At 42.7% G+C, this 20741-nt stretch overlaps 1 protein-coding gene and 1 non-coding gene across 3 annotated transcripts in view; both read left to right on the forward strand.

Moving 5' to 3' along the window:
- Positions 1-7547: 7547 nt before the first annotated feature.
- LMAN1 (lectin, mannose binding 1) overlaps positions 7548-20741 on the forward strand; it is a 34469-nt gene continuing 21275 nt past the window's right edge. For both annotated transcript variants that reach the window (XM_030336293.1, XM_030336294.1), the window contains exons 1-8: positions 7548-7800; positions 11154-11308; positions 11390-11497; positions 12476-12537; positions 13646-13745; positions 18097-18220; positions 20065-20123; positions 20577-20709. In XM_030336293.1, the coding sequence (XP_030192153.1) occupies positions 7563-7800; positions 11154-11308; positions 11390-11497; positions 12476-12537; positions 13646-13745; positions 18097-18220; positions 20065-20123; positions 20577-20709 (979 nt within the window). In that variant the 5' untranslated portion in view covers positions 7548-7562. The remainder of the gene's footprint in view (positions 7801-11153; positions 11309-11389; positions 11498-12475; positions 12538-13645; positions 13746-18096; positions 18221-20064; positions 20124-20576; positions 20710-20741) is intronic.
- On the forward strand, positions 16401-16544 carry LOC115498898. The gene has a single exon (XR_003964005.1). It is a non-coding gene; the product is annotated as a U4 spliceosomal RNA (small nuclear RNA).

Below are 20741 nucleotides of genomic sequence, written 5' to 3' on the forward strand. Positions count from 1 at the left end.
TCTGCTTTGCTCACCCGGCACTTTCCCTGGTCTGTGAACCCCTGCCGTCAGATACCGTATCTTTTTTATCTCCAGCACCCAACACAGTGCCCACCTCACAATTGATCCTTAGTAAATGTTTATAGAATATTGACCGAATACACCATGACTCACAAGCAAAAGGGACCCAAAAGCAAGGCAGGAGAGACTGCTCGTGAACACTGACACAGGACAGACAGCTGAGTGTGAGATGTGTTTCAGTAAGCTTTTAAAGGAGGGCAGTGAATGAGCGTTCACGAAGTTGTGCACTCATGAAGTTCATGAGTTCGCGTGAGACTCAGCCTTGGCCACCGGGGAGAAAGAGGTTCCTGAAGGAGTCAGCCAGGTGCTCGAGGTCTCCGCTCCGTCCCGCTTGGGTTTCCTTGTGGGGCTGCCTTTGACTTCCGCATTAGGTCCTCGGTACCCTCCCCTTCCACCTCTACTAACCTGGTCAGAAATCTTAGGGTGCTTATCTGTGCAACCTTATCTTCGTTTTTAGCGCAGCGTGAGATATCAAAGCCTCTGTTGGACAATGCCACCTTTGTCTCCTCTTCCAAAGGTCCCTTGGGCCAATCTCCCAGCCTTGGTGTGGTTACTGAGGCTGCCCCTCTGGAGAAACTAGGCTGTGGGGTAATTAGGTCATAGGAAGCCCTGAAACGGGAGGATTCAGCTGGAGACGAGGCTAGAATTCATAAATAAAGACCAGTGTAGCTTGAATTCGAGAGCAGCTAATTTTAGATCCATAGGCTTGATCTAGCGGAATAGTGACGATTACATCCTTTCTCTACATGTTCAGCCCGCGATGGCTTTTGAAACGTTGGTTTTCTCTCAGGGAATCATTCACTAGCACTATGATTGTTATTTCTATTTCCCTGGCTCAACCGGCTCTGGGAGCCAGTTACCATTCCCAGTTCATTAACCGGCTGGCCTTTGCATTAACGGCCCCTCCCCCGGGGGTTGCCTTGGAGACAAAGCTTCCTGTGGGTAATCCAAGATTATCCAGCTCTTTATCCCGCATGTGACCCTTAATTACTTGCTAAATTAGAATGGTTCTCTGAAAATCACAAGCGGAGGTTAATATGTTCTTCCAGAGCTGGTCAAGCTAAGATGACAGTGAATTCACAGGGAATTCAAGTTACATGATCCCTGAAGGCGTCTCTTTGAGCAAGAAGATGAACTCTCCCCCTGGGAGGCCCTGCCCCCCCATAAAGCCCCTGTCACTCACTGTTCCTCCGCCTGCTTTTCTAGTTGTGGTTTAATCTTCTCAGGACAATTCACTGTGTCAATATTGAGCAGACTCATTCTGGTGCAGGATCCTGCATCCATTGGTAACTAACTGCTTTAAATTTAAGCACATATTTTTACCATAACTGCAGGGTTCTCTATGCATTTAATCTGTGCAATTACCAAGCTTCAGGTGCCCAGTTTGGGACGAGCAAGGGAACAGAAGAAACTATTTTAAAAAACGGAAAGTAAACCCTTTGGGGGAAAAAAAAAAGATGGGGCATTGGCATATCCTCCCTTACATTATGTAGGTCTCAAAGGGAGATTAGTGGAAGGAGGGATCTTTAGAATGCACCTAATAAGATGCCTCTTCAGACGGTTTTCGGAAGCAAAATATGAGAAAATTCAAGTATGGAATGAGAATGATCATGAGAGCATACACTCAAGCATTACTAGGTGTTTATTCATCTAGACTATAATGACACCATTGAGTGTAGTTCTAGAAGCTTAACTTCTAGAAAAGGAACTGTCTTAAAATTTTAAATATCATAAATAGTTCTCTGTGAAAGGAACAGACTAGAAACAGTAGAGACCCTGGAATCTCACAGGTATCCATCCAGGAAGTGTTTAGGAAACTCAACTGAATTGAATGTGTTAGAAATAAACACCATTTGCGACTGGACACCTCATATTCGTTCAGACTTTTGAAGGCGTTGTCGGCAAATTGCTAAAATCCTATTCAATCAGAATGCTCAACTCATTACACATAAAGCTTTGCGTGTTCGTGACTATATTTCTCAGCTATGTACCACCTTTAAAAATATTTAAGAATCTGTTGTGTATAAGGCATCAGAGGCCCTCATTTTGTCCACCTGAAGTGGTCAAAGGAGAAATTAGTAGCGAAATTCTATGAAAATCATTTTATTATATTTGATCATAGCTTACTCATGGTGTGTGTGAAGCATTCAGATATTGATTTTGTCTATGGTATCCTCAGATTAGCCATCAGAGTGAATTGCTTTTAGAGAGAAGTTTGGTAAATCTTGGAGTGGTTATTAATGGAAACAAACAGATTTTCCTTGACTGGATGGTGTGGTAAAGTCCTTTTGTTCAGCATTTCCAAAAGTGTGTTCCACAAGACAGAAGTCCTGCAGTATGTTAACAAGTGTTGTGCAAAAAGGCTCCTGTAATCAAATAACTTGGGGAAATGTCCTAAAACGACATCAATTGGGTTTCACCCCTAGAGGATTTCTATGCATTTTTAACACTTTACTGTGCACAGGAACGTTCGCGTCTCCTACACTTACTTATAAAACTCTTATGCTCCTACTATCTCATAGTATCTCTTGGTACCCGGGGAGTTTTAAGGAGCACGCTCTGGGAAACCCCTTTTTGTCTCTCTTACTCTGCTTTGGCAAATGGGTGCAGAGACAGCTGATTAAAAAGACTGACCACTCAAAACATTCCATTATCACACTCTCAAAGGTAAAAAGTAAAAAGGTAAAAAGTAAAAAGGTATCCTAATTAAAAACCATCCTGAGAAGGATGTCAGCAAGTTGCTTATGGTCTTGCCCTAGCAGTTACACACAGGCCTTGCAGAGACAATAATGACTCCACAAGGCGATCCAAAGAGGGGAGAAACTGTTCTATGCAGAGGCTAGATACGACTCGGTGTCCACCTTCCTTAGAAATGTTACATCTTGGGGCGCCTGGGTGGCGCAGTCGGTTAAGCGTCCGACTTCAACCAGGTCACGATCTCGCGGTCCGTGAGTTCGAGCCCCGCATCGGGCTCTGGGCTGATGGCTCAGAGCCTGGAGCCTGTTTCTGATTCTGTGTCTCCCTCTCTCTCTGCCCCTCCCCCGTTCATGCTCTGTCTCTCTCTGTCCCAAAAATAAATAAACGTTGAAAAAAAAAAAAGAAATGTTACATCTTGTATCCCTGTTGATTAAAAGGATCTGATTATTTGAACTATGGTGTAACCTTGAAAACTCTTTGTTCTTATAATCAGTTGTCATGTCCCCCTAGTGTAGATCCCTCTTTCATTTGCAGCCTTAATCGTCTATAAAAGCTAGGACATTATCATGTTTTTGCCGAAACGTGTGTAGGAGATGCTGCTTCTTGTCTTTCGGTCTTTCATGTCAACCTTCTTTCTAAACAGAACCCCAGCTTTGGTCAAAGAGTCACCCCTCCCACACGTAGCCCAGGTGGCCCAGCGGAGCTGACTCCTTCCCCAGTTCCTGAGGTAGATCATGACGTCTAAGCTGGTGATTCTCACAGTAGGGTTCCCAAACACACAGCATTTAGGCCCCATCCTTGACCTACTAAACTGTGAATGTTGGGGGCGGAGTTCCACAGGTAATCCTGAATCACAGTGAGATTTGAGGGCCACTGTTCTTTTTTTTTTAAATTTTTTTTAACGTTTATTTATTTTTTGAGACAGAGAGAGACAGAGCATGAACAGGGGAGGGTCAGAGAGAGAGGGAGACACAGAATCTGAAACAGGCTCCAGACTCCGAGCTGTCAGCACAGAGCCTGACACGGGGCTTGAACTCACAGACTGCGAGATCACGACCTGAGCCAAAGTCGCACGCTCAATGGGCTGAGCCACCCAGGCGCCCCAAGGGGGGCCACTGTTCTTAACCAAATCTAGTAATGCCATCCTCTAATCAGTAATTGACTCAGTGAGTGGTTTTCCCTTGGCTACTGTTAATGTTCCAAAGACAGGCATGTAACCTAAGTTGAATAAAGAACAGACGTTTGATTCCAACGTTGGAAGAGATATTTTTTTTCTCTCTCCCATGGAATATGAAGAAGAAACTGCCATCTTAGAAGCTAGAGAGAAGCCCAAGGATACAGTCAATACAAAGTAGAGCCAAGGAACTTTCAAAAATGCACAGGGGCACCTGGGTGGCTCAGTCAGTTAAGTGACCGGCTTCAGCTCAGGTCATGATCTCATGGTCTGTGAGTTTGAGTCCCGCATCGGGCTCTGTGCTGACAACTCGGAACCTGGAGCCTGCTTCCAGTTCTGTGTCTCGCTCTCTCTCTGCCCCTACCCTGCTTGTTCTCTGTCTCTGTCTCTCTCAAAAATAATAAACATTCAAAAAAAAAATTAAAAAAAAAAGATGCACAACAGAGCCATGTAACTTCCTGCACTCAGTCCTACCTCTAACTTACAGTTCCATGAGATAATAGTTTTCCTTACTGTTTCAGCCACTTTCAATTGAGTTTTGTTTGTTTCTGTAGCCCAAAGCATCCCCTTTAGTACAATATATTATGGGGGTACCTGGCTAGCTCAGTCAGTAGAGCGTGTGACTCCTGATCTCAAGGTTGTAAGCTTGAGCCCCATGTTGGTTGTAGAGGCTACTTAAAAATAAAATCTTGGGGCGCCTGGGTGGCGCAGTCGGTTAAGCGTCCGACTTCAGCCAGGTCACCATCTCACGGTCCGTGAGTTCGAGCCCCGCATCGGGCTCTGGGCTGATGGCTCAGAGCCTGGAGCCTGCTTCCGATTCTGTGTCTCCCTCTCTCTCTGCCCCTCCCCCGTTCATGCTCTGTCTCTCTCTGTCCCAAAAATAAATAAACGTTGAAAAAAAAAATAAATTAAAAAAAAATTAATAAAATCTTAAAAAAATATATATGTACAAAAGATTAAATCTGAATTCTCTATTGAGGCTGTATGCTTACTACCTGGCCTTTAGGATAGTGGAGTACTCAGTTATGCTTAATGAGTGTATACAAATGAACACATGCACGAATGAATGATCGCACATTGAAGGATCAAGCAGATAATATCCTCATGTTCATTACTCTTATCAAGTATGATTGATTTAAAGTCATTATGCGGCCCCCAAATTGGTTAAGCCATTAACGCAACTAACGAATTGTCACGTAACCTTAGTTTTAACACTATATTTGCTACAACTACGTGAAATTTTTTCCAGCGAGCTTAAATGAAAATGAGGGTCTATTATAAGGTCACTGAAGTGTCTCATGGACATAGAAGATTTTTTTTTTTTTAATGGCCCATAGATTTTTTATCCCCGACTCCAGACAACAAGAATGAATGTCACTGGTAAGGGGAATGTAGATGAATTGATCACCAATTATGGAAAACACCACATTGATCCACAAGGCTACCTCAGTGAGTGGAAAGACCAAGAGGAAAAAACACTCCCAATCTGCTCCTAGTCTCTTCACTCATTTAAAAGCAAAACATCACCATAGGTTTGAAGTTTATTCTACTTTTGAGAGAGACACAGTGAGCCAGTGGGGGAGGGGCAGAGAGAGAATCGCAAGCAAGCTCAGCACAATCAGCACAGAGCCTGAGGCAGGGCTGGAACTCACAAACAGGAGATCAAGATCTGAGCCGGAATCAAGAGTCGGCAGGGCAGGCCGCATAACCAACTGAGCCACTCAGGCGCCCCTAGTCTTACCATAGGTTTTTTAAATGGGATAGTCCTATCAATCTTCCGGCATCTAAGATACTTTTTGCTCTCATAGAAGAGGCATACAACTAGACTCCGCTGGCTGGCTCTTACCAGGAAAGAGTTACAAAGAATCAGTTACCAAAGTGAGTTCATTTCTCAGCCTTGTGCTGGGCTCAGTAGGCTGGGGAGGGCCTTCTGCAAGTTTGACTTAAAAATTGAAATTTCCTCAGGCATTGGAGAGTAGTAGATAATCCCTTCTTGTTGTATTTTACAAAACTTATATATTAAAAAAAAAAAAACATAATATGGGATTGACCTTAATATAAAATATCGTCCTATTGTAAACAAGCCTTCCCATTCCATGACTGATTTATAATTGGTGAAGCTTGAAGAAGGGCTTTTCACATGTTCGACATATTATTTAGGGAAGACAGGCAGATAGTTTGAGCAAGAGGTCTATTTCTTATCAATGAAATAGCTAGGGCAAGGCCTTGATGTTAGATGAAAATATTGGGTTAATTTCCTCCTAAATGAGTAAATGTATGTTTATCACCCTGAATAGTGCCTGATACATGGTACATGTGAGCTATGATTATCAGTTAGGATTGCAGGTGACAAAACCCGGAAATAATAGCTTAAATGAGTGAGGGTCTTATCTCAGAAGACAGAAGTCTGGAATAGGCAGACTTGGGAGCTCAGGACAATCATTAAAGACAGGGGCCCTCCTGGCTTCTTGGGCCATCATTTTTAGCGGTCACAAGATGGCTGCTGCTCTCCAGACATTGCATACACATTTTAAGCAGGAAGAAGGACAAACAGGGAAAGGGACCCCCTTCATCTAGTGAGGTTTTACCTTTTGATTTGGTAAGTGACTCCCTCAGACCTTTCATTAGATGCCCTGCAGGCTGGAGAAATGAGTATTTCAGCTGGATATATTGCCACCCTGAACAAAATGGTGTGTTAATCAGGACAGAAGGAGGAACGGATAGTGTGCAGGTATTTAGTAATATCCAGCCAGGCTATCATTACCTCAACTGAAAGCCAAACCTAAAGAAATACAAGGTGGAGGGCCTGTTGAGGTGGGATCAGGGGAGAAACCGGTAGTCTTAGGTTTTGAAGTTATTCGCTGTCAAGTTCTCTCTCTTGCTTCTTGTTTCTATTGTCCCACTCACGTTTCACTCCAGACACTAGTCACCTCTCGTCTAGGTGTTCTCTTTCAACAAGAACCTGCCCGTTTTTTCTCCTTTAAGGCCATTACAGACACTTCCTACTTTCAATGGCAATATCCAAACCCCCTAGGTTAATATTCATGGCCCTAACACAGGCTGATGGAGCTCAGCGAGCTGGGACCATCATATTGGTACCTATGCCTTGTTTCTGGAAAGACTTGTTTCTGCAAAGTCCACCTAATGAAAAGCAGCTACTGAACAACTGGTATCACAACAAAAAGAAAAAAAAAAGACTTTTTTCTAGTACTGGAACGGTTTATTGTAGGCAGGGAAGACAGATGTGGGGAGTCCACAGGCGTTAGGGCTCGCGAATTCCACCCCTAACGTGTGTTAGGAGGCAGGAGAAAGCTTCTTGCAGGGAAGCGTGTGCGGTGCTCCGCCAACGCTCCCCGTCGCCTGGGAACGGAATGTAGGAGACCCTTTCCAGCCCGGGAGAGGACGGGCGGGGCGCGTAGACCGCGCCGCCTCCAGGCCCCGCCCCCTCCCGCGGGGCCCCGCCCACAGATGCCCCGAGTCCTGCGGCCGCCGGGCTGGCGGAGGCCGGGGGCGGGGCTCACCCTTGCCCTCGGGGTCCCTCGGGCTCCGCCAATCAGCGAGCGCCCTGTTGGCCGTCCGTAGCTCCCGCGCCCCTCCTCCTCCCGCCGGCCTCCGCTTCCCAGAATCCAAGATGGCGGGATCCAGGCATAGGGGTCCCCAGGCCAGAGTTCGGTCTCTTTTCTGCGCCCTGCTGCTGTCGCTTAGTCGTTTCGCCGGGGGCGACGGCATGGGAGGCGACCCCGCGGCCGCTGGTGCCGCGGGCACCGCAGCCGCACCGCCGCACCGCCGTTTCGAGTACAAATACAGCTTCAAGGGGCCGCACCTGGTGCAAAGCGACGGGACAGTGCCCTTCTGGGCCCACGCGGGGAGTAAGCCGGGAAAGAGGGCGGGGGGCCAGGGTCCCCTCCTCGCCTTGCGTCTCCTCCTCTTCACCCTCTCCCCGCTGCATTCCACTGGCGCGGTGGACCCTTCTCAGCAGCCCCTCCTGCAGGTCGGCTCTGGTCCGCAGGGTTCTCTTCGCCTGCCCCCTAAGGCTCCCCCCAACCCCATTCTGCCACCCCTCGTCCTCCTGTCCTCTTTTCCGTGATGTCGTCCGTTCTTTCCGTTCGGGGTAGAGGTGTTTTGTTACTTTCCTACACTTGCAGGCACTCCAACTCTCTTCTAAGCATCGCGTTTCACCCTGATGCCACGTCTCGCCGGGAACGTCCCGCAGCCCCACCCCCGGCCATCCCAACCTGAGACCTGTTCAGGCAGCTTCCCTCCCTCCTTTCCCGCTTCTCCTGGGCCTCCCCTGCTGTCTTTTCTCCGGTGTCAGCAATGGTGAATGCTCCAGGTTGTACCCGGTACCTACTGACGCCTCCGGAGATGGCGTACGTTAGTTTTAGAGTAGTTTTTGAGTCTTTTTTTTTACGTCTGAGGACATTGTTGTGTTACTGGAATACCTTGAATTTGCCTCATAGTGACTTGGTGTGGTCTTTGAGCTTTTCTCTCGTTATTATGTAGCAAGAGTCACGCTCGTCCCTTTAGTAACAGGGATTCTTTTTCGTATTGATTGTTTCTGCACTTGACACTGGAGAATAACAGATGCAGCCTTTTAAAAGATATTTTTAGTTTTTTTTGAAAATTGAAAGTAATCTGTGCTCCGAGTTTTATTCACTCTGTTGTTTGTCACTGTTAGTAGATAAGAGAGCCTTGCTACACATTGACATATGTGGAAGAAAACGAATCTGTACTTTCTAGTGCTGATGTGTCACTGCTGACTAAGGAACCAGCCATAACACTTGGCATGCTGTAAGCTCCGTTCAGTGACCATCAGATGTACCCTTTGAACCAAGTGGCAGATGCCTTGATACGGGGTGAAAAGTCTGGCAGTTTGAGTTCCATCTTTATGTGTCATGAAACAATTATTTATAGAAGGTGTTTGTATGCTTTGTGTTAGATTGTCCAGTGCTTGAAATAAAATATCCCATTTCTAGAAAGTAATGACTGAATTGGAAACACTGTTAGTAAGAGCCGTTTCACTGAAATTAATGTATAAACTCAAAGGTATAAAATTTCAATTTGACTTAATGACCAAGTCATTAAGTATTTGAAGTGGAGTGCTGAGTATTTGTTACTCAGCAGGTATTCACTGTGTGCCCACTCATCAAGGGTATATTGCTGGGCTTTTGTTAATCAAGGTGATATCGGTCCTAATATGTAAAGATGATGCAGATGCGCCAAACACAGGTTTTTGGAGTTTTTGGTTTTGTTTTGGAACGACGATAAAGTTTTCAGTAGTGGTGATGGATTTGTTCCCACTTTTTCACTTCTGCATCTGTCCCTTGCCTGCTTGTTCTGTCTTTGCCACCTAACACCACATACATCAGCCAATTGGGAATGTTAACCAACTACTCAAATTAGTTACCTTGACTTTCTCTACAGTCTGTACTCAACCAAACTTGTCTGCTGCAAAAATGTCCTAGAGAGTACCTGGTGAATTAAAGTTGATGACTAGACTGAATGTGAAATAAGGAGATTAATATTTTAGTCATGATTTTTCTACATACTGACTCAAGGAATCCCTGCTGTGAATACTTCTTGTTTTCATTATCACTGTAATTTTTACAGTCTCACTGTCTTCTTAACTCCATTGATCATTTTTTTCCTTTTTCGTTTTACCCGGAGAGCCATTATTTAAAGCGGTTTTTTTTCAAATAGAGAAATTTAAGATTTAGTTTAAACATGGCCCATTACATTCATCCCCAAATGAAGGCCAAATCGACAGTGTTTCTTTTCTTAACTCTAATGTCCTTTTGTACTGTTAGCACACATCCTGGGTTCATAAGGGCACAAAAATGATCACGACAATTTGTAACCCTTTGTAGCTAGGTCTCAGAGCTCTTTCCCCTTCATTCTCTGATTTGATCATTTGTAAGCAAGGCAGGTGTTAGCTGCTTTATAGATGAAAAAAAACTGTTCAGAAAGGTTAAGGTTCTTGGAAAAGGTTACATAGCTAGTGTCAGTAGAACAGAACACAAATCAAGTTCTTCTGATACTGTGTCCAGTACTCTTTCCATGATGTCTGCCTCACCCTTTTAAGCATTTGAAAGTCATGGTGACAGATAGTTACTGATCTTACTAAAACATCTCGACTTGTCTTTTTGTCAGTTTCTCCTAGCTGTAAAGACATAATACAGGTATTTCCAAGCATGGATGTCAGAACTGGTTAATATCTGAGAGGGTGTGTTAGAATTGTTTGAACTTAGGCCCGATAGGTGCTTTCATAATATCTAGTTCTATTTACAGGACTAGCTAACATTTATTGAAATACTTCTGTGCCCGTGAGGTTGTTAGAGAAATGGAGTAACTTTCGTACAAATAGCTAGCAAGTGGTGCAGCTGGGACTTGAGCCTAGCTTGGAGATGCAGACCACTGTTTTGGGGATCACAATTCTCTTTGAGAATCTGCTGTTACTAAAAAACTGTTCATTGCCTTGAAATTCAGTTGACCCTCTCCCTAGAAGAATGTATATATGCACAGAATTTTGCATATAACTTTTGGGGTGTTTCTGGAAGTGATTGAGCCCAGCCCCTTCATTTTACAGGTGAACATATGGTGAACCCAAGACAGTAAGAGAATTATTTGCTCAAAGTCACACAGCGGAACTGAGACTAGGAATAAGTCTTGATTCCTAGTGGTATGTTCCTTTCACACTGTTTGAGCTTCCTACATTTGTAAATTGGTAAAATCCTTCACGGTTAAAAAAAAAAAAAAGTATGCAAGTTTTTGAGGTACTTGGAAAAGAATATTATGGGAATCAAATAGTAGGTTTGCTTTTTAAGCCATAGTTTCTTCCCTCCTGCCCCTTGAATTTTCAGTGTATGGTTGCAGCTTTAATCTTTCTTTCTTCCTTCCATCCTTTTTCCCTTCCTTCCTTCCTTCCTTCCTTCCTCCTTTCCTTTCCTTTCCTTTCCTTTCCTTTCCTTTCCTTTCCTTTCCTTTCCTTTCCTTTCTCTTTCCAGAGGTATGTCACTGTTCAAAAGATGGCAAGGGAGCTGTTAGAAGCATCTAAAATTTTAAAGTTGAAACTGTCAATGTGTAATTTTTTCCTAACAAAATTTTTGTACAGGTTACTGCGTTAAAATTCGATTTCTATAGGTATATGGAACAGTTTGGTGATGGTTCATTGAGTTTTACCTAATTATAACTTAAAGCTTCCCTTCCCTGATTTTTGTTTTAGATGCTATTCCAAGTTCAGATCAAATTCGAATAGCACCCTCTTTAAAAAGCCAAAGAGGATCAGTGTGGACAAAGACAAAAGCAGCCTTTGAAAACTGGGAAGTTGAGGTGACATTTCGAGTGACTGGAAGAGGTCGAATTGGAGCTGATGGCCTGGTATGAGAATTTAACATCTAAAATGTGTATCAATGCATATACCACTAGCCTCTAAATGCCTCCTGTTATTTATATTTACAGGCAGTTTGGTATACAGAAAATCAAGGCTTGGAGGGTCCTGTGTTTGGATCAGCTGATATGTGGAATGGTGTTGGAATATTTTTCGATTCTTTTGACAACGACGGAAAGGTATGCTTGTTGTCAGGACTGTTACCTGCTTGAGTGTACCTGCTAACAAAGTTAGGCTGTGAGGAATTAGTTTATTTAACACTTTTGTCAGGTTAGTAGTAGAGAACTCTCCAAACTATATTTTAAATTATGATGATTAGTCTTTATGTAGCCAGGAGTTTAGAAATTTAAAGCTATGAGTTCATGATTTGTTGTACATCAACTGGAGGTCATAATGGAGCTCTAACTCTGAGAACTTTGCAGTGACCTCCCTCCCCAGCCCCCTGTGTATGCTTAGTAATTTTGATGGATAAGCATGGGTCATTTAGACATAGGCAGTGAAACCAATAGTGTTTAGAAGATTGTTACAGTCTATTTTCATGAAAATATCCATGTGCATTACTACTACTAGCTCACATATTAATACTTTTTCATGTTAATACTTTCTCATATGTTAGTCACTTCACTTTTTGATCAATTTCTCTGATGCTGTCCTTAGGAGAGCCTAAAACAGTAAGAGCAAAGTCTACTTGTGAATTGGAAACATTAACTTATGTGTTAGCCGCCTTAAAATTGATGATCTTTGTTTCAGCTGGTAGTTTCTCTGCTGATTGTCAGAAGTCATTATTAGCACTTTTAAAGGAGAACTTTAATAACTTCTTGAACGCTGAGGTGTGTTAGTCCTCTGGCTAGTAAGCTCCCTTGGGTCCCACACTTCTCCCACGCTCACAGTGGTTCCTCACATCTGTGTTGTAGTTGATTATTCACACAGGGCACATCATCAGTCTTTCTTGAAGTGTTCGGTGACTCTGTTTTTGAATGATTAGAAGAGTTTACTAAAATTTTTCTAAATAAGTAGAAATCTTTCCTATTAATTATTTTAACATTTTGAGCCCTAGAAGTTTTAGAGATGTAAGAGGCCTTATAGCACTTCTAGAATGATCTAGCATTCTTCGACCTAAGGATTCTTTAGAACAAATGCGTTCTTTTTGTTTTTAGAAAAATAATCCTGCTATAGTAATCATAGGCAACAATGGACAAATCCATTATGACCATCAAAAGTAAGTGTGTGCTTTATATATTATTTGATTTCAGCTTCTTTTTGAAAACCTTGGAAAATATACTGTTTCAAATCTGAACATTTTCCATCCAAGTACTAACCAGGCCCGACCCTGCTTAGCTTCCGAGATCGGGTGCGTTCAGGGTGGTATGGCCATAGACTGAATATTTTCCGGATGAAATAAGATTGTTCCTTTTCTTGATATATTTTGTAACTTGGTGGAAAGGTCTTATTTTAATTTGGTCCTGTTTTAAAGTTCATTCTATGGACCACCTCAGATTTCAAACATAAAAATGTGTTGTTTTATTCAACCTAAAGTTATGTAATACGTTGAAAGGTTTGTAAAAGGTTCCTGGTTCTCAGTAATGCCATTAGTCATGTTTCTTTCATCTTTATCTTTCGAAAATAAAGTTCAAAGTCTTGACCAGACTAGTGGCCAAGCAATTTATGCCACCTTATTCATCCTTCATGTTGCTGTATTTAAAGATTCTCAGCAGGCTACAAAACTTGTGTTTAGTATATTTATGCTGTGTATGAATTAGGTATGGACATTTTTTATTTTTACATGTTTGTTGTGGGAGGAATTACCTTTGAGCCAGTCAGTAAACTATAAGAAAAATTAACTTATCTGCACTTTTTTTTTTTACTGTTTCCTACCTTAGTGATTTTTAATCCTCCTGGTTCATCATGACCACCCGTGGAGCTATTTAAAGTAGAGGGTGCCAAGGCCACTCCTTGTGAGTCTGCTTCAGTTCACTTGGGGAGGGGGGTCTAGGAATCGGCAGTTTTGAAAGCTCCACACGTATTCGATTGGGCCGTAAAGGACTGTGGCTCTAGTCTCGCGTGGGAGGGGTAACTTTCCTCTTAGGGTCAGCACATGGGAGCACTGGCTTCTGACGCTCTCCATGGTTCCAACAGGAATCACGGGGAAAAAAACTCGTGCCTTAACTTTGTGTCTTCTGAATAAATAACTTCAAGTATCCCAAGACTTTGTCATAACTTACTGTTGTTTTATCTCTCTGGACGTTGGTCATTTTAAATAGTGAGTTTTTAAGTATCGGGAAGCTTTGTTACGTTTTTTGTCTGTTTTCCTTTTCTTCATACTGTAGTGATGGCGCCAGTCAAGCTTTAGCGAGTTGCCAGAGGGACTTTCGTAATAAACCCTATCCTGTCCGGGCAAAGATTACATATTACCAGAAAACACTGACGGTACGTAGCATGCACTTGGAGATAATCGAAGGGACAGTATTCCAGCGTGACCTTTCAGGTTGAATCTTTGGTAGAAATCAAAGGCATGTAAATTTGGATATTGTTTATACACTCAGAGTCACTGTGAGAGGGCGGAAGTGGCTTCAAAGTTCGGTGTAAGTGGCGACGTGTTGTAAAACCTTGCCAGTGGGTTTGCCGTCAGCATGTGCTTAAGCATCCGACTTACTGTGTCTCACACATCATATACATACGCAAGCCAGCAAGATAGAAATATGAGTAAGATAAAGGTCATTTTCTCCAAAGAGCATTTAGTCTAGTGGAGTGGAGACACTTCTGTAACATTGCTTTCGCTATGTGACACGTGCTGCAACATGCATGCCATTAAGTAATCAAGGGCATAGAATCTTCCAAACTGCCGGGTGGGAGCGGGGAGGGTCAGGAATAGTTGCTCAGAGTTGAGCTGCACCCGGAAGGGGAAATAGAAATTTCCTAAATGGGGTGCATATACCAGGCAGAGAAAACAGGCACAGGGACTCTTGAAAGATTCGGGAAAGGCACGTAATTTGGCTGGAGGATAGAGGAGACTGTGGGAAGTGGGGTTGAAATGGCGGCGGTAGCCCATCTTGTAGGCCTCAGGTGGTTTGTCCTGTAGGCAACTGTTTCAGGTTCTAAGCAGGAAAGTGAAATGATTAGATTTGCAGTTTGGGAAGATGACTTAGGCGGCTGTGTTCTTTAATGGTATCTGTGAAAGGAGACTCCGACTCTTAGGGGCCACTCCCTGTGCTCGGTCCTTTCCATGCAGTTTCCCACTTATTCTTTCCAGCAACCCTGTGGGGTAGGTATCCCCATCTCATACACGGGGCAATCGAATATGGGAAATTTTAAGTAACTTAGAGTCATACGCAGTAAGTAACACAACTGTGATATGAACCGAGTGCTCTCTTAGTGTAAGACTCCACTTGTGGTCTGAACCGAGGGAGAGGGAAGAAGAGAGGGGAAGCGATTAGGAGGGAGAGACCGCAGGACTTAATACTAGTTTGCTTGGGGGTGGGAGGCTCTGGGGAGTCAAAGCTAGTTCCCGGATTTCTGGCCAGTTGTACAACTAAGCCGAGAAGCAGCACCTTGTTTGTGTTTGAGTGAGGAGTGGAAGACAGAGGGGTGGTGAGAGTTTAGCTGTAGACACATTGAGTCCAGGGTACTATTTAAAGTGGACATATCTAGTTAGCCGTTCCATGATTACTAATATCGTGTGAACTTTGCTTGATAAAGGTGTCATCAATACCTGGTTATAGCATACTTGTAAATAAAGAAAAAAATCCGGCTTAAATTTTGCTTTCTCCTAAATCATGAGCTAGGCTTGCACAGGCTGTTCTTTGGAGAACTTTGTATTGGCTCAGTCTTAAATTCCAGACTAGTTTAGAGATCTCAGAGCAGATGAGGTGTCCGGTCTGTCACAATGGACTTGGACCTGAGTTCCACTGTAATTGTTACACATCCGGTACAGTTTCATTAGGGTCATCAGTAAGTCGTGCTCACCTTCATGTGGCACGACCCAGCCACCAACCTTGGGGGGGGGGGGCAGACCCACACTTTATTTCACAGATTGCCCCGGGGGGCTGCCCACAGACACAGTGCACCGAACCCCACTGACCGTACCCCAAATCGTCCTACAAAACGTCCTCCCGAGAGAGTTCCACATTCAGAAGAGATTGGGCACGACTGTGCATATTAGCTCATTAAAGCACATTCTAGGAAGTCTTGAAACAAACTGTGAATAAACTCTACGTTCTTCAGAATTACTTGTTCACCTAACATCCGTGAATGTCTGTAGAGCTAGTGCTGTGAAGAATACATCTGAGAGAGGGGCGCCTGGGTGGCTCAGTCGGTTAAGCGTCCGACTTCAGCCAGGTCACGATCTCGCGGTCCGCGAGTTCGAGCCCCGCGTCGGGCTCTGGGCTGATGGCTCAGAGCCTGGAGCCTGCTTCCGATTCCGTGTCTCCCTCTCTCTCTGCCCCTCCCCCATTCATGCTGTGTCTCTCTCTGTCTCAAAAATAAATAAATGTTAAAAAAAAAAATTTTTTTAAAAAGAATACATCTGAGAGAGACTTGGCAAGGCACGTGACTGATTGAACGGTCCTAGCCTTTATGTTTGCTCAGTCTCTTCTCTCTTCCTGTAATGCACTCCCTCTTCTCTCTATGTGGCAGAGTCGTGCTCCTTGAACACACTAGGTCACATCCCTGTTCCATCATTATCAGGTAATGATAAAGATAGTAATAATAATGATAATAAATATATGATAACAAATGATAATAAATAATAAAGATGATAAAGATAATGATCTTTCTCCCCAAAACTCTGGTTTTTTTTTTTTCTAGTGCGTAAGTGGCCTTTAAAGTATGTTGTCTTGAGTTACTAGTCAACTGTGGTCTGTATGTCTTTTTTCTCATCAATATGATTGTAAATTTGCCAGTACAGACATTATACCCTGTATTCTTTATAGTCCCTCATATTTTGCTCCTTTTAGTAACTCAGGGGATGTTTATTGAATTGGTACTTATCCATTTATCTTGTCCCACTTGTTTGAACTTCAGAGGGAAAAACAGTAAGGGGAGCAAGAAATGTTGTTAGTGGAGGAACATAGTCAAAACAAGTACAGATTTGTGCAGCGGCAGTACCGTAGCCGATGAGGTTTATCCGAGGCACGATTGTTGCCAATTGAAAACTAAGTACGGCTAGTGTAGTAGTTAACAGTGGGTTGAAACTGTAAGATGAATAAAGCATATGAATGGTACCTGTATAGTCACAGACCTGACGTTCCTCCAAACTCATAGTACGATGAGTTTATTATTCTCTCTCTCTTTTTTTTTTTTTTAAGAAATAGTACTAGACAATAAAGACTCCTAGTGGATTTTCAGGTTGTTGAGGTTCAAGGAAAAAATATTGAAGAGTTGAAAGTTTTTAGGATTAGAACTAGAATGTGATTAACTAACACCTTTGTTTTCTTTATCTCTCAAAGACAAATGTCTTACCGGGTCTTGATTCCGATTTAAAACACTGTAGAGGAGCACTGTTTGCAAATGGTGGAAACTGAAATAGCGTTACTGATCGGGGGGAACAGAATATTACTATTAGTCAACTATAGACGGCAGGTGGTTTTGAAAAATTGGTAGGAGTTGATGTTTCCATTTTATATGATATAGGATTTGCCTTTCATATTGACAAGTGTCTTCTTTTCTTGCTAAAAAATGTGGGCAGAACACTCTAACATTTTACCTGTGTAACTAAATCTTCACTGTCACAAGTGATGCTGGCCTCTGGCAGTAATAATAGAAGTGCCCCATGCTAGTATGACATCTCTCTTCCTCCTCCTTCCGCTCTCAGCCCCTCTTACGTTGGGTTGCTGGGAGTGAAAGGCTCGGCCACTGCTTGATTGGGATCAGGAGATCAGTATCTGTGTGTCAGCTGGGTTCTTCGCTTTCTTGGGATTCCAAGATTCTTTGAAGACATTTTGGGTTATTACTTCCAAAATAGCTTCTGCACAGGGACGTCTGAGTGACTCAGTTGGTTAAGCGTCCAACTCTTAATTTCAGCTCAGGTCATGATCTCACAGTTTGTGGGTTCAAGCCTCATGTTGGGCTCTGTGCTGAGGATTGTCAGCTTGGAGCCTGCTGGGGATTGTCTCTCTCTCTCTCTCTCTCTCTGCCCCGCCCCCACTTGCATTCATTCTCTCTCTCTTTCAAAAATAAATAAACTTAAAAAAATACATTCTGCAAAATAGAAACTTAGGCGTCCTTTTAGTTTTTTCATTTTCTGCCTTTTTGTCAGTACAACTTCTGTCACTTCTGGTGTCTCTGCTAACTTATGACTGTCCAGTCACACCCCCCTGCCCAGTTTAATGAAGAGAAGCTTACGACTTGCTAAGTGAATCTATTTAATTCTCAACCAGCTGTAGTAAAAATTGTAAATTCCTCCTATTCATTTTGGCTCTGTCACTGGGGTTTCAGAGTAAGTCTGATCCCTCTTCTGTATGAACCATTCGAAGAAAGTAGTCATGCTTCCCTAAGTCTTCTATTTCAGAAAGTTTTTCGTGGAATGTTACCAAATATTTCTCTTTAAACCTTTGACACATAGTAGAGTTAGAATAAAGTGAAGTGTCTTGTATAATTATTCCAAGTAAGTGAGGTTAGTTAATGGGCAGCAGATGACCCTTTTTAGTAGTGAGAGAAAACTGGTAGCTTTTTGACAGTTGGTTATTAGACCCAATATAAGACAGTTAGTCACACATTGACTATTTGACATTCATTTTACAATGCCTGTTATAAAAGCTATAGCTGTAGTCTCTCTTTTTAGGTGATGGTCAATAATGGCTTCACACCAGATAAAAATGATTATGAATTTTGCGCCAAAGTGGATAATATGGTTATCCCTCCTCAAGGACATTTTGGAATATCTGCTGCAACTGGAGGGCTCGCAGGTAACTCTTGCTGTCTTCTAGTGTTGAAAGTTTGTGAATTGAGTTTCCTTGGGAATAGTGTGCTGTAGAGACACGCGGACTCGTGTCCTTTCAGCCTTTTAAGACTGGCTGTGACCTTTACGTGGGCCGCGGAGCCAGGGTCCCACTCCCGCTCTGTAGGTGTACAGCTGGCTAGGGCTGCATCCAGGGAGGTACGGAGACCATCAGTTTTATAGTGAGGGAGACGTGCTTAAAGCCAGGCCTGTAAAAGGTTCATTGTCAAGTGGTTTACGATCCTGAAAGTTGTCCCGGCACATTTAAGTGAATTTGGTAGCCTGAGGAAATATTGGGGACTAAACTTTCATCAAGGTATATTTATCACTTTTACCACTTTTTTCCCCTACATTTTGGTGATAAATGAACTTATTTGACATTAATACCATCTTGTGTTCACATGGTACATTGTATGATTTTCTATTATTTTCAAATATATGATTGTTCCTCTCCTCATCACAGGGAAGGAGGGAGCGGATAGATTGTATTTACTCTGTTTTTAAGTTTGCCAAACCTTGGATTAAAGGATATTATAAATATACATGGCCAGTAATGGCCAGACCAAGGCAAGACTTGGTTTGGATTTCTGACTCCTGTGTCCAGTGCTGTATCACACTGTACATCTTCTCCCCAAATGATGTAACTTACACCACGGTGGTACAATATTCTCTTTAATCTGGCTGCATATCGAGATCTCCGTAATAATGGCAGAAAGCATAGAGGTTGCCAGTTGAAATTAATTGCTCTTGCTTTGTGGACGTGACTGGTATCCTAGCCAGGATTGGTAATTTAGGTCAACGTTACGAGGTATGATCTGCTAAGTCCCTGTTTTCAGCTTACACAGCCTGAGATTAATTTGATTTTCAAAATACGATTTTAGATAAAGTAAAATTGTTAATATCTGCTATGTGAGGGAAACAAATGTGAGTGATATTTAGATAGAGTGATCATATTATCTAAATTGGAAAGCTCTGAGAGTAAAAGAAGATGCTATTATAGTAATGCCAGGACAACATGGATAAATCAGGGCTGTCCTAGTAGGCCAGGACAAAGCAGTGTCAAGTTGATAACAAGAAAGTAAGGCGAGAAGTGGTAAGTACTGTAGGAAGGGTTCAGTGACAGCTATGGAAATACATGAAGGACAGAAAATCGTATCATTTGACTGGGGCACAGCCTGTGAAGGAGATTTGTGGGAAAATATGGGAGGATCTTGGTGCCAGTTTTAGGAGTTTGGGCTTGTTTTGACCCTTCGTTCGTTTGTGCATTCCCTTGTCCCTTATTCATTATGATCCTTTATCCCCTTATTTTATCTTGTTTTTCTAATGTTTATTTTTATTTTGAGAGAGAGAGAGACCGAGTATGAGCAGGGGAGGGGCAGAGAGCGAAGGAGACACAGAATCTGAAGTAGGTTCCAGGCTCCGAGCTGTCAGCACAGAGCCTGATGTGGAGCCTGAGCCCACGAACTGTGAGATCATGACCTGAGCTGAAGTCACTTAACCGACTGAGCCACCCACGCACCCCTCTCCCCTTGTTTGTTAAACGTGTTATTTATTAAGCAATGTTAAATATTCTAGTTTAGAATAAAAGAACATGAATTTTAGTTTATTTCTGACGTAAATCTTTCTGGTGAATTTTTATCTCTAAGCTCACAGAGCACCAGTGCCTTTACCAGATTAGAGCTAATATTTGTTATTTTTCATACTGATTATTTTTAAAGCAATAGCTCTCTCTAAGGTAACTTCACAACCATAAAAATAATCTGTTACGGAACTTTCTCATTGTTTTTTGTTTCTGTTTTTTTTAATTTGTAGATGACCATGATGTCCTTTCTTTCCTGACTTTCCAATTGACTGAGCCTGGGAAAGAGCCGGTAAGTATAATTTTCTCAAAAAGTTTATTTTCGCTTTATTGGTAGCTCCTTGTAGCTGAAAACGGGAAGCCCAGCTTAGGTTTGGGTCTTCCTCCTGCCTGTTACTGCCATATGACCTTGTAAACGTTACTCAACTTCCGTTACCACCCCGTTTCTTCCTAGTAAAACTGAGACATTTGTACTGGTCACCTTATGGTGTCGTGAGCATTAAATCAGACCGTTGGACTGCTGGCAGGCACGCGGTAAATGGAAGTGCCTAGCATTATCGTTCTGTTGTAATTATTAGTAGCAAGAGTCAGTTGGCTATGATCTAAATAAGAAATGACATTTTTACGTTAACCTTTCAACTAGTGGTAGAGTAGTTGAAATGAAGGGCAGAAAGTATATGGAGGTTTAGTATTTTCTTACCCTCCTAATTTTTTTTTTTTTTAATGATTCTAAATTCCAAAAAAGCCTACACCAGATAAAGAAATTTCAGAAAAAGAAAAAGAAAAGTATCAGGAGGAATTTGAGCACTTTCAACAAGAGTTGGATAAAAAAAAGGAGGAATTCCAGAAGGGCCACCCTGACCTTCAAGGGCATCCTGGTGAGTTGGAGAAAGCTGTGCTCAGAACCGCA

The sequence above is a fragment of the Lynx canadensis genome, chromosome D3 (assembly GCF_007474595.2).
Source record: "Lynx canadensis isolate LIC74 chromosome D3, mLynCan4.pri.v2, whole genome shotgun sequence".
Taxonomy (NCBI): domain Eukaryota; kingdom Metazoa; phylum Chordata; class Mammalia; order Carnivora; family Felidae; genus Lynx; species Lynx canadensis.